The sequence below is a fragment of the Podarcis liolepis genome, assembly GCF_965112155.1.
Source record: "Podarcis liolepis genome assembly, chromosome: 8".
Taxonomy (NCBI): domain Eukaryota; kingdom Metazoa; phylum Chordata; class Lepidosauria; order Squamata; family Lacertidae; genus Podarcis; species Podarcis liolepis.
In genome coordinates this window covers 65,595,002-65,607,628 of record NC_139560.1, presented here as the reverse complement: position 1 = coordinate 65,607,628, position 12,627 = coordinate 65,595,002, and the positions used below count along the sequence as shown (strand labels likewise).

General features: G+C 51.8%; 1 protein-coding gene and 1 long non-coding RNA gene across 2 annotated transcripts in view; both read right to left on the bottom strand.

The window, feature by feature from the left end:
- LOC310714428 overlaps positions 1-12,627 on the bottom strand; it is a 119,659-nt gene that overhangs the window by 71,859 nt on the left and 35,173 nt on the right. The window lies entirely within an intron of this gene.
- DUSP22 (dual specificity phosphatase 22) overlaps positions 1-12,627 on the bottom strand; it is a 55,281-nt gene that overhangs the window by 41,280 nt on the left and 1,374 nt on the right. Inside the window, exon 2 of the mRNA XM_083519753.1 lies at positions 3,852-3,885. Coding sequence (XP_083375879.1) covers positions 3,852-3,885 — 34 coding nt within the window. The remainder of the gene's footprint in view (positions 1-3,851; positions 3,886-12,627) is intronic.

Genomic DNA, 12,627 nt, shown 5'->3' with positions numbered 1-12,627 from the left:
TAGGGGGTGCCCATTCTGCAGCTCTAGCGACACTTCAATCACTAGAGCAGGTCGAGGAGCTTCTGGCACGGGCACTTTCACTGCTCTTTGGCCTGGCTGCAGTGCCCCAATTGTGGCAACCAGGCGTTGGCTTTTACCTGCTCCGCTCCCCCTTCTTCTCCCCCCTCAACAGCTCCCACCATCCCTTGCCATTCCTTCCTCTGGGGGCAGACTCTGGCAAAGTGGCCTGGCTGTTGGCAGAGATAGCATTTCCGGGGGCCCTTTCCCTCCTTCTTAGCTCCCTCGCTGGTTTTTGAAAATGCGCGCGCGCGCGCTGTTCCGATTTCCATCGGCTCTGCCGGCGGGAAAGCTGGCTCAGGAATGTCTGGAATGCGGAACTCCTTCCAACGTTCCCCTCTCCCTTCCCGCCTCTCCAAGGCTCTTGCCTCCTGCCGCGCTCCTATGGTCAGCGCAGATTTGGTCAGCTGATCCATAGACTCCGCCCTGGGGCTCCGTGCCAGCTCGTCTTTCACCCCCGAAGAAAGACCTTCTTCAAATAGCATTTGAACGGGTGCCGCCGATAAATCCCAACTCAGTCTGTGAATCAGCATGGTAAACTCAGTCCAATATTCACGGACAGATCGACTTCCCTGCTTACAAGCCATTAACTGTCTGCGCACCACCCCTTCCTCAATATCGCTGGAAAACATGATATCCATTGCACGAAAGAACTTCATTGTGTCCTTTAGTATGTCATTGTGCGTTGCCATTAGGGGTCGAACCCAGTCTCTAGCCCCTTTCTCAAGATGCCCAATTACAAAAGCAACTCGCGATTCCTCATCAGGGAACTCATCGAACTGCACATTAAGGGCATATTGCATCTCTGTCCTAAAAGCATGGTAGTCCTTGGGGTCCCCCCCAAATTTCTGCACCAATCCTGGTACCTTTCTGGGGAATTGCGTGGCTCTCCCCTTCTTGTCTGCATCCTGAGCCCTTCTCTCCTCCAACCTCGCCGTCTGCAGGGCCAGTTGAACCTCCAACGCTCGGTATCTATCTTCCAAGCTTGGACCAGCTCCAGCCCCTGCTCCTCCGGTTCCGGTTGGTTCGCTCATGATGCCTTCTCTTGCACAGGCAGCGTACAAAGACTGTCGGACTGCTGTGAGGGTTTGATTAGCTGCTTGTGCGTGAAAACGTGCTCCCTCAGAGTTTGTGCGACCCCACAAACCTCCGTGTGTGACGGAGCTCCTCAGACATGTCTGCTCTAGTCACTAGTAGAGTCCGACAGTGGCTGTCTGCGGAAGCGTTTCCAGCAAAGAAGTTCCTTAACGGAAACGCGTCTCCTGGACTCACGGCGTGACAGTTTCCTGCGAGGTGTGGGTCTCCCTATGGGAGACTCCGATACCTCCCCACTGTTCTCGCTGGAAGCCTCCCTGAGCCCTCCCTCCTGCTCGCATTCCCTCAGAGACCCACTCCTCCCCCTGCTGGTCCCTGCTTCAGCAGTTGAGTCTCTTTCATCCTGCCTGAGTCCCTCCACCACCTGATGCTCTGATGGCAGTTCCCTGACAGGACCCCTGACAATTAAGTCCAGTCGTGAACGACTCTGGGGCTGCAGCGCTCATCTCACTTTACAGGCTGAGGGAGCCGCCGTTTGTCCGCTTCCGCAGACAGTTTTTCTGGTTCATGTGGCCAGCATGACTAAGCTGCTTCTGGAGAACCAGAGCAGCACACGGGAACGCCGTTTACCTTCCCGCCAGAGCGGTTCCTATTTATCTGCTTGCACTGCATGCTTTCAAACTGCTAGGTTGGCAGGAGCAGGGACCAAACAACAGGAGCTCACCCTGTCACGGGGATTCAAACCGCCGACCTTTCAATTGGCAAGCCCAAGCAGGACAGTGGTTTAACCCACAGTGCCACCCGCACCATCCGGTCTTTACCTGTTTGAAAATGCCATTCCTCTGCCACGAGGCTGAAACTGTACCATGGCCCACTACAACTTTAGAGCAAAAAAGAAGTAATGTCAACATAGGATTTGCCATTGTCACCTCATTTTCCCTTAAAATGGTTGTGGGCAGAGGTGAAAAGGGAAAGCCTCTCAATCTCACTTTTCAAAATTAAAATCGCTACTGACGCACAGTCTGGCACTGGTGCCAGTGCAAATACTCCAACATTAGTCACATGTCATACTAAACTACATGAATTGAATGAACAAATCTGGGAAAGAAGGCTGGAAGTTTACCATTACATCTGAATTTAAACTGAGCTTAATCTGAACAATGGATTATTGAATAGTTTAATGAAACAAGCCAACTCCGTAAACTGCAATCTGAAGTTGGTTTGTTTCAGGAAACCAGAGTCAATCTTACCACAGTTTGTTGAGGTTTGGCCAATACATAAACTGTGGTTAATTGAAAACAGAAGTAAAAGCTTCCAAACTTCTGCACTGCAGGGGGTTTGACTAGATGACCCTTGGGTTCCCTTCCAACTCTACAGTTCTATGATCCTTACAGATCATGCTTGAGCTATGTGGCCCATCCAGGGGAGAGGGTGGTGCTGTGGTCTAAACCACTGAGCCTCTTGGGCTTGCCCATCAGCGGTTCGAATCCCTACAATGGGGTGAGCTCCCATTGCTCTCTCCCAGCTTCTGCCAACCTAGCAGTTCAAAAGCACACCAGTTCAAGTAGATAAATAGGTACCACTGCAGCAGGAATGTAAACGGCATTTCCACGCACTCTAGCACTTGTCATGGTGACCTGTTGTGCCAGAAGCAGTTTAGTCCTGCTGGCCACATGACCCAGAAAGCTGTCTGTGGACAAGCGCCGGCTCCCTCAGCCTGAAAGCGAGATGAGCGCCACAACCTCATAGTCGCCTTTGACAGGACTTAACCATCCAGGGGTCCCTTATCTTATACTTCTGTGGCACCAGATGCTGAGCTTGCCCCTAGAGTACCATTTCACATACTACTATGTCTCAGACTTACAGCATGGGCCTCATTCATCCATTCCTCAGCTAATGTCTACAAAGGCTGTGTTGAGCTGAGCAAAGCAGGGTAGCTGAAGACCAAAATGAGTAGGTAGCAGTGATGGAACAGATGTGGGGAACTATCATTCCTGCAGCTCCCTCTCTTCAGGCAATTGGAACTAGCATCAGACTTGCCACTCAGCAAAGCTTCTTCATATTGTTCTGTGAGAACCTGCTGAGCTCTGCCCCATGACCATTTTTATTTTCTTTAATTGGGCAAACCCGAATTTGCCTTCCTCAGATTTTGGAGTGTGCACCATGCTAGCTTCAAATACAAGACTTTATGGGCTGTGGCAATGTACTCTGCACCAAAGGGGGAGGAGTGGGCAGATACCCCACTTGAAAGCCTAGTGGTGATGATCACAAAACCAGACAGGTTTAGGTAGAGACTTGTGTCTCTTTCACATAAGCAACTGTAGGCCAGGGGCAAGGAACCTGTGGTTTTTGATGGCTTTTATTAGAATACAATTCCCATCATCCGTGACATCAGCCACGGTAGCTTGGCCTGACGGGTAGTCCAACAGTAACAGGAGGTCCACCGGTTTCCTACTCATGCCTTGGAAGAACCATCCAAAGTTTGGGAGAGACAAAGTAAAAGTAAAATTCCTGACATTCCTGTTCAGCTTTTTTTTAGGAAGCCCTCCCCCCAAATAGTGATACATCCAGGGGTTTTCCCTGACATTTTGCCAATTCAGCAAATCCCCCCATGCCATTTTTACACCCAAAAACCAGGACATGCCAGGAATTTTCCTGACGTATGGCAAGCATAGACAAAGCTGTCACACACAGAGAGACACAAAGTTTGGAAGCAAAATGTGGTTGGGCACTATGACTGCTAATGACACTGAACTTACCTTTAAAATTTCCAAGGAACAAGCCAGGAAGAATCTGTGAGGCAGAAAAAAATATAATATCAAATGTACATCTCTTGTGGTAACATGATCTGACGCAGTTCAATTTGCATACAGAATGGAACATAACACTGTTTATATCTGCAGAGTCTGGCAACACGGTAAGGGCAGCGTGTTTTTCCTTCCAATCTTCCCCACTTCACTTTGAAGCTTGTTTCTTTTTAGTTTCAGGGTCCCGTAGCTTAACAGCAGTTTAATAAAGGCGGGAGGGGACCAGTAAAAGAAACCTAAACCAGTGTTTCTCAAACTCGAGTCTCCAGGGGTTTTTTTGGATTACAATTCCCATCATCCCTGACCACTGGTCCTGCAAGCTAGGGATGATGGAAGTTGTAGTTTGAAAACAGCTAGGAAACCCTGCTCTAAACTAAGAATCTATCACTCATTTTACACCAAAAATACTGTAACTTTACTTAAATCAGTAATGGAAATGGCTTGATTTGAAGCTACCGTATTTTTCGCACTATAGGACGCACTTTTTCCCCTCCAAAAATGAAGGGGAAATGTGTGTGCGTCCTATGGTGCGAATGCAGGCTTTCGCTGAAGCCTGGAGAGCGAGGGGGGTCGGTGCGCACCGACCCCTCTCGCTCTCCAGGCTTCAGGAGAGCCCCACCGCCAGCCCCACAAGTGGGGGGGCAGCGGGAGAGGCGCAGCGCGCCCTTCCCGCTGTCCCCCGACTTGGTTAGAAGGCTGGCGGGGGGAGAAGCCTGCTCCTCCCCGTCGCCAGCCCCGCAAACTCGGGGGACAGCGGCAGGGGCGCAGCGCGCCTTTGCCGCTGTCCCCCGGCTTGGCTAGAAGGCTGGCGGGGGGAGAAGCCTGCTCCTCCCCGTCGCCAGCCCCGCAAACTCGGGGGACAGCGGCAGGGGCGCAGCGCGCCTTTGCCGCTGTCCCCCGACTTGGCTAGAAGGCTGGCGGGGGGAGAAGCCTGCTCCTCCCCGTCGCCAGCCCCGCAAACTCGGGAGACAGCGGGAGAGGCGCAGCGCGCCTTTGCCGCTGTCCCCCGACTTGGCTAGAAGGCTGGCGGGGGGAGAAGCCTGCTCCTCCCCGTCGCCAGCCCCGCAAACTCGGGGGACAGCGGCAGGGGCGCAGCGCGCCTTTGCCGCTGTCCCCCGACTTGGCTAGAAGGCTGGCGGGGGGAGAAGCCTGCTCCTCCCCGTCGCCAGCCCCGCAAACTCGGGAGACAGCGGGAGAGGCGCAGCGCGCCTTTGCCGCTGTCCCCCAACTTGGCTAGAAGGCTGGCGGGGGGAGAAGCCTGCTCCTCCCCGTCGCCAGCCCCGCAAACTCGGGGGACAGCGGCAGGGGCGCAGCGCGCCTTTGCCGCTGTCCCCCGGCTTGGCTAGAAGGCTGGCGGGGGGAGAAGCCTGCTCCTCCCCGTCGCCAGCCCCGCAAACTCGGGGGACAGCGGCAGGGGCGCAGCGCGCCTTTGCCGCTGTCCCCCGACTTGGTTAGAAGGCCAGCCAGGAGAAGCCGTGCAGCCCTTTTAAAAGGCGCGCGGCTTCTGCTGGTTTTGCGGGAGGTGGGGGAATCCCCCCGCCTCCCAGGAAAGCCAGGAAAGCCCTGTGCAGCCCCTCCGCCAAGGAGAGGCTGCACGGGGCTATGGATTCTTTAGCCCCACGCAGCCTCTCCCGAGAGGGAGAGGCTGCACGGGGCTAGGGGAAGCCAAAACAGCGAGCGGGACCCATCCCGCTCGCTGCCTTGGCTTCCTCCATAGCTGCGCGCAACCCCTCTGCCAAGGAGAGGCTGCACGGGGCTATGGATTCTTTAGCCCCACGCAGCCTCTCCCGGGAGGGAGAGGCTGCACGGGGCTAGGGGAAGCCAAAACAGCGAGCGGGACCCATCCCGCTCGCTGCCTTGGCTTCCTCCATAGCTGCGCGCAACCCCTCTGCCAAGGAGAGGCTGCACGGGGCTATGGATTCTTTAGCCCCACGCAGCCTCTCCTGGGAGGGAGAGGCTGCACGGGGCTAGGGGAAGCCAAAACAGCGAGCGGGACCCATCCCGCTCGCTGCCTTGGCTTCCTCCATAGCTGCGCGCAACCCCTCTGCCAAGGAGAGGCTGCACGGGGCTATGGATTCTTTAGCCCCACGCAGCCTCTCCTGGGAGGGAGAGGCTGCACGGGGCTAGGGGAAGCCAAAACAGCGAGCGGGACCCATCCCGCTCGCTGCCTTGGCTTGATCCATAGCTGCACGCAACCCCTCCGGCAGGGAGAGGTTGTGTGCAGCCTGTACGCTGCTCTTTGGGGCTGCGGGGGGGGGAAAGATTTTTTTTCTTGAATTCCCCCCCTAAAAACTGGGTGCGCCCTATGGTCCGGTGCGCCCTATGGTGCGAAAAATACGGTATCTCTGAACTCAGAGCTGGTCCTCAGTTGTCCCTTAGATGGTTTCTGACTTCTTTTGACGTGTCCTGAACTTAATTACATTACATCTTAATACAGTGATACCTTAGGTTAAGTACTTCATTCGTTCCGGAGGTCCGTTCTTAACCTGAAACTGTTCTTAACCTGAAGCACCACTTTAGCTAATGGGGCCTCCTGCTGCCACTGCACCACCGCTGCACATTTCTGTTCTCACCCTAAAGCAAAGTTCTTAACCCGAGGTACTATTTCTGGGTTAGCGGACTCTGTAACCTGAAGCGTATGTAACCTGAAGCGTATGTAACCTGAGGTACCACTGTATACAGTTGTAGCCATTGGTTTATGTGTCCTTCAGCATGGGTCTTCATCACCATCCACAATCTATCTCTTACACATTTGGAATTAGAGGAAGGAGCAGACACTGGCAGTCCAAGGACCATATCTGAACCTTGAGGGTTTCACTAGGTCTCTGTTTGGAAACTTAAGAGGCAAAAGACATGAGGAGATTGTGGGTGTGGAAACAGGACTGGAGATTATGGGAGACGGGACAACTCTCCATGCCCTCTTCATTATATGGCCATCATATATATTGATAGCCAGAAATTTTGGGGTGGACTATCCGTGTCCATGGTATGATTTTCAGCCCAGATCTGCTATGAGCTCCCAGCTACATGGTATCTGCTGGACAAGGGGAGCTAATTGTGTGCGGTGGCTTTTGTGGCAGGGGATCTCCAGCCCTCCTGCCATTTTGTAGAGGTGGGGAGGGCACCAAGAAGGTTTGAAGTAACAACCACATGCAGACGAACAGCTCCTGGCCTATAAAGCAGCTCCAGTGTCAGATTAGGGTGGTTTTGGTTTGCCCTATTTAAATAGCTGCCAGGGAAGGAGGATACACACACAGAAAGAGAACTCACAGCATGTGAAAGAGGAGAAGGTGGTTAAATCTTCTGCCCCATGCTACAGCTCTGATGAATATATATGATGAATATATCCTTCCCCTAAGTGGCCATTAGTAGTATCCCCCATATGACTAAATGGGTCACTCAAAGCCGCTTGACAGCCAGGGCTGACCAGTACCTCATTTTTTATCATTCCCGAGTCCTGAATGAAATCCAAACTCAAAGCAAGCAAATGCAAAAGACTGCAAGCCACATGGATCGAGTGTGGCAAGAGGTTATATATCAAAAGCCTGCCAGCTTGAACAAAGAATGTGCTCAAGATTTATCCGGCCTCTCATGATCTTTGGCAGACCAGACAATGACACAGAAAGGGGGGGCAGGAAATTTGCTCATCATTTTAGGAATGTACACAGGCTGATATCAGAGGTATGACAATGGCAAGGAACATGTAACTTGACATTTTTTAAAAATAGGCCAGCACCAAGAGGCACATGCCAGTTAAAGTCACAGGAAGCTTTTCCATGCCCTGTTTCACCAGAGAACCATGACAGCCAGAACAATGCAACTCTCGTACATCACTTATGATTGCCTCTCTCTGAAGGGACCTGCAGGTACTACGTGACCTGCATATGTACGAAGACCTGTGTGGACTAGGGTGCCGTCCCCTTTCCCCGCCACAGTTGCCATTCCTCTCACAACACTTCTTAAGGCAGGCAGGCCTTTGCACAAGGACCAGGCCGCATCACAGTCCTGAGGGATCGTTCAACCAGCAGAGGATGAGACTCTTAATCTCATGTTGGGTGAAAGTTTCATGCATTGCAGTTATGCTAGATCAGTGTTTCCCAACCTTTTTTGGGCAAAGGCACACTTGTTTCATGAAAAAAATCTTGAGGCACACCACCATTACAGCCCCGTGACGTCAGCACGCAGCGTCACCCCGGGAGGGACGCACGAAAGTGTAAGTTTCAATTTTTTCCCCTCCCCCTTGCCTTCCTTCTGTGCCAACCGCCAAAAAGCCAAGACTTTAGGGCAGCAGGTCGACACGGAAGAAGCTCCTACCTAAGGACAGGTGCGACGGCCGTGTCCTCTTCTGCCACACTTGGCAGCCCTGCCTCACGGTCGTGACTCCCACCCTGATTTCTCCCCGCAGGTCAAGCGGCACAGGCAGCCCAATGTGTCCAGCCCAGACACAAGCCCTGCTTCCCCACTCTAGATCCTGAATGCGACCAAGTGCTCTGGACTCCCGAGCAGGGTGGGAAAGAGGACTCGCATCTGGTAGCCTCCGGGCTCCTCGCCTGCTCGAGGGATGGCATTGCAGGCAAGCTGCCGGCCGTCGCCATCGCCGCCCCCTCATGCGAGTGGACCTGCCCGGAGTGGTGGGCCGGGGGAGGCTCGCTCTCTGTGAGGATGTGGCCCGCACGCGCGGCCCCGCTTCCTCCTGCCCAGGGCTGAGCTCCTTACCCGCGATCTCGGTCTCGCGCACGCGGATCCCACTTATTCCGAAGCTCGCGCCACTAGCCGGGGCTCTCACACCGTGCCAGGGCGAGGCGGCGCGGCCCACTGACGTCATTGCGGCTCGCCGCCGCCCTCGACTTCCCTGTTCCCTCCCCTCCCTCGGGTCGCCGTGGTTACCAAGGACTGCAAGCTGCTCGGGCGAGCGTGGGGCATTAAGTGGGAGAAGGAAAATTAAAATTAAAACTCGCCTGAAGGCCGCCTCTCCGGATATGAAGCTATCTTTCGAATTTTTTAATTTTTCCCGCGGCACACCAGGCAACATCTCGCGGCACACTAGTGTGCCGCGGAACAGTGGTTGGGAAACACTGTGCTAGATGATCCTTGTGGTCCCTTCCAACTCTACAATTCTACAGCCATGATAAAAGAGGCTGCACTCTCATTAATAATAATAATAAATTTTATTTATACCCCGCCCTCCCCAGTCAAGACCGGGCTCAGGACAGCTAACACCAAATATAAAAACAATTGATTGTAATACAATTGAATTGAAAAACAATTGATTGAAATACAAGATTAAAATACAACATTAAAACATTAAAATGCAGTTAACATGTAGCACTGCTAACGCACAGGAATTGCCACAAAACAGGCCATGTTGCTTCCATGCCCTTCTCACACTTTGGCCCCTTCGAACCAATGCTAATCTTCCTGATCAGAACTTTCTCTTGATGCATGCCATACTTTTCGGATGGTCTCGAACCCTCACTCCATACGATGCCACCACATCAGCACCGCACGTTCTTTGGAAGAGGCTGACATGGAAATGATGCTACGCGAGGAGAAAATAGCATGCGTTCCCCCATGATTTAGATCACAGTGGCAAAGAGCCACAAGTCGGAACAAGATGATGCTTGCCTAGTCCCTAAACTTTAGTAGCCGTTCCGCCTGAGAATTGTAAGATCCTTATAAATGCACTTCAGTATACTGGGTGTTGCCCACTGAACTCCAAACCACAATGAAATGAAGCCACAAATGGTCTTGATGCATAAAACTCTTTGCCCATGCTTTTGAGGCGAGGGTTAAATACAGGGGAGGGAAGTGTTACTTACAACAGGGATAGGGAAACTGTGGCCCACCGGATGTTGCTAGACTACAGCTCCTATTATCCCTGACCATTGGCCATGCTGGCTACGACTGATGGGAACTGAAGTCCAACAACATCTGGAGTATCTCAATTTTCTAGTTTATGATCTATATTCTTATAGATTTGGGGGAGACCCCCCAAACCCTAGAAACTAAGAAATTGTAGGATTTTAATTATTTGAGGTGTGAAGGGAGAAACAAACTGCAGATGAATTCCTGGGCTAGCCTATGCAAAATGACCTGGCCAAGCTAGGGCCATTAAGAAACAAATTAGGGCCATTGAGGGCCATGGACAATGCAGGAGGACTGTCCTTCCCCCCTCCCCACCTGAGAAGGGGACAGAGACAGGGGTTGGAAGGTTGCCAAGGTAACTGAGTGTGAGGTGAAAGTCTTGAGCAATGATTGCTGGGAAAAAGAAGAGGGAAGGAAGACTAGGATCCATCTTGGGCAGGCTGGCTGCTGGCTGGCTGGCTGGCGTACAAACCCCTCTTGAAATGACCATGCTGTAAGGTCTGGACTCCCTCCTTGCAGACTGAAGGTGTAAATTTGTGAATAAACCATTTCTTAAAGCTTCAACAGTCTCCGCTGTGTCTGGAACCCCATGGGCTCCTGCCACCGCTCGGCAGACAGGGGGGAGGCACCCAACTTTTGTAACAATATCATGGCACATCAGATCCCAGAGGAGGGAAGTACAGTTCAGCAGTAAAGCACAAGCTTTCTATTCCAAAGATGCCAAGGTCAATCCCTCACAACTCCAAGAAGGGCCGGAAGAGACCCCTGGAAACCTTGCTACCGGTTCCGTGTGGACAAGACAAACGAGATAGAGCATTGGTCTGATTCGGAACAAAGCATCTTCGATGACTTGCCAAACTTACTGAGGCAGATCCCCGCCCCCAGGGAGCTTACAAGATGAAACAGACAGTGGGGGGAAACCGAAGGCTCAAAGGGTGGGAGAGACCACAGTGTGTGAGAGGAAGAATGTGAGCAAATGCTGCCGATTCCGCTTCAGGGAGGTTCCAGCAGCAGGCAAGCGACTGAAGGCAGTATTATAGACGGGTCAGGCAATGGGCAGGAGCAAACAACAGCCAGATGATCCAATTGTGGCAACAGCAGCTGTTAGCAATCTCTGGGGGTTGCCTTTTGTCAGAAACATTAAGGAAGCGAGTAAGCCTGTCTGGCTTACGAACAAAGGGCTGCGGTGTTTTTGGAAAAATTCAAGTAATCCACTGCTGGCCGATTTCTCTTGCCTACACCATACATGGTTACGGGAAAAGGGTACACTCCGTTTACCAACTAAGGGCATTGATACCAACAGGCCTGGTCATCTCCAGGGGTGCGTGGCTTTCCAGTTAGCCTCTGAGCTTCTTGTGACCAGTCATTACAGCCCCATCACGGTAATTACGGATGGAAAAGGTGGCCAAAAGCAGATTGCAAGCCCACTCACTCAGCAGCCACTTCCTCTCCTAATTGCACACTTATGACCCCAGCTACAGCCAAACTTGCCTGCTGCTGTTGGGGCCAAGATCTAGCCCGGTAAATCAAAGTACAAGGTGGGTGGGACTCTTCATGGGCACGCCCACCTCTCCTACTTAGCCACGCCCACACACTTGACCAGAGGATCCTATCAATCTAGGCGAAGGAAGCCTTTTATGTAAGCTGCATTAAAGGCCATCTCCAAGTTCCTTAAATAATAATAAGTGGATTAGAACCCTAAACCATCTTACATGGACACTTCATTGTGATGGATAAAACTTCCACTTCCACAATGTTCTGAATAACCCAAGCAGAGTAGTAGAGAATATGCTTTGTACAGAAACAGCCCCAGATTCAAACCCCAGTATCTCCAGAAAGGGCCGGGAAATATTCATTTCAGGAACACTGGAAAGCCACTGCCTTTGGGTCCCTAGATGTTGCTGGACTACAACTCCCACCATTCCTAGCCAACATGGTCAATGGTCAGAGATGGTGGGAGTTGCAGTTCAAGATCATCTGGGAACCCAAGGTTGAGAAAGGCTGGTGTAGATAATACTAAGCCGGGTAGAACAATGATCTGACTTAGAACAATAGAATTGTAGCATTGGAAGGGACCACAAGTGTCAACTAGCAGTGCAGTAATCTTTTGCCCAGCCTGAGGCTCAAACCCATGACCCTGAGATTAAGAGCCTCCTACTCGACCAACGGAGCTCCTGATATAAGGCAGCTTCCTGTGTCCTCCTTTTTATTAAGAGAGACATCATGGTGTATCATGAGGTGGGCAGGAAGCATCTCATCCAACTTCTTGTCAGTTACAGGTAGGTAGCCGTGTTGGTCTGCCATAGTCAAAATAAAAAAAATTCTTCCAGTAGCACCTTAAAGACCAACTAAGTTAGTTCTTGGTATGAGCTTTCGTGTGCATGCACACTTCTTCAGTGTATCTGAAGAAGTGTGCATGCACACGAAAGCTCATACCAAGAACTAACTTAGTTGGTCTTTAAGGTGCTACTGGAAGGATTTTTTTTATTTTAACTTCTTGTCAGGCAGACATAGCCAAGTCTGGCCAAAGTGTTCTGCTTCTTTCCTCTTCTCCCGCATTGAAACTATCCCGCTTCCTTTTGTCAGCCTCCCACTTTGCAATATGGTCATCACTCCTTGGTACACTGTGGCATCAGGAAGCCATGGGTAGCAGCACCAAGCCATCACACACTGAACGCCACCAACTTCCAACACAATCCGTATCAGTGGGGGCAACTGGGATGCACACACATGCAAACCACCAGCCTGTGTGGAAATGTGCAAGAAGCCCAGGATCTCCTCTACATTATTATTATTATTATTTAAATAGAAACCAAGGATGGGGAATCTGTGACCCTCCAGCTCCCATCAATCCTGACCACTG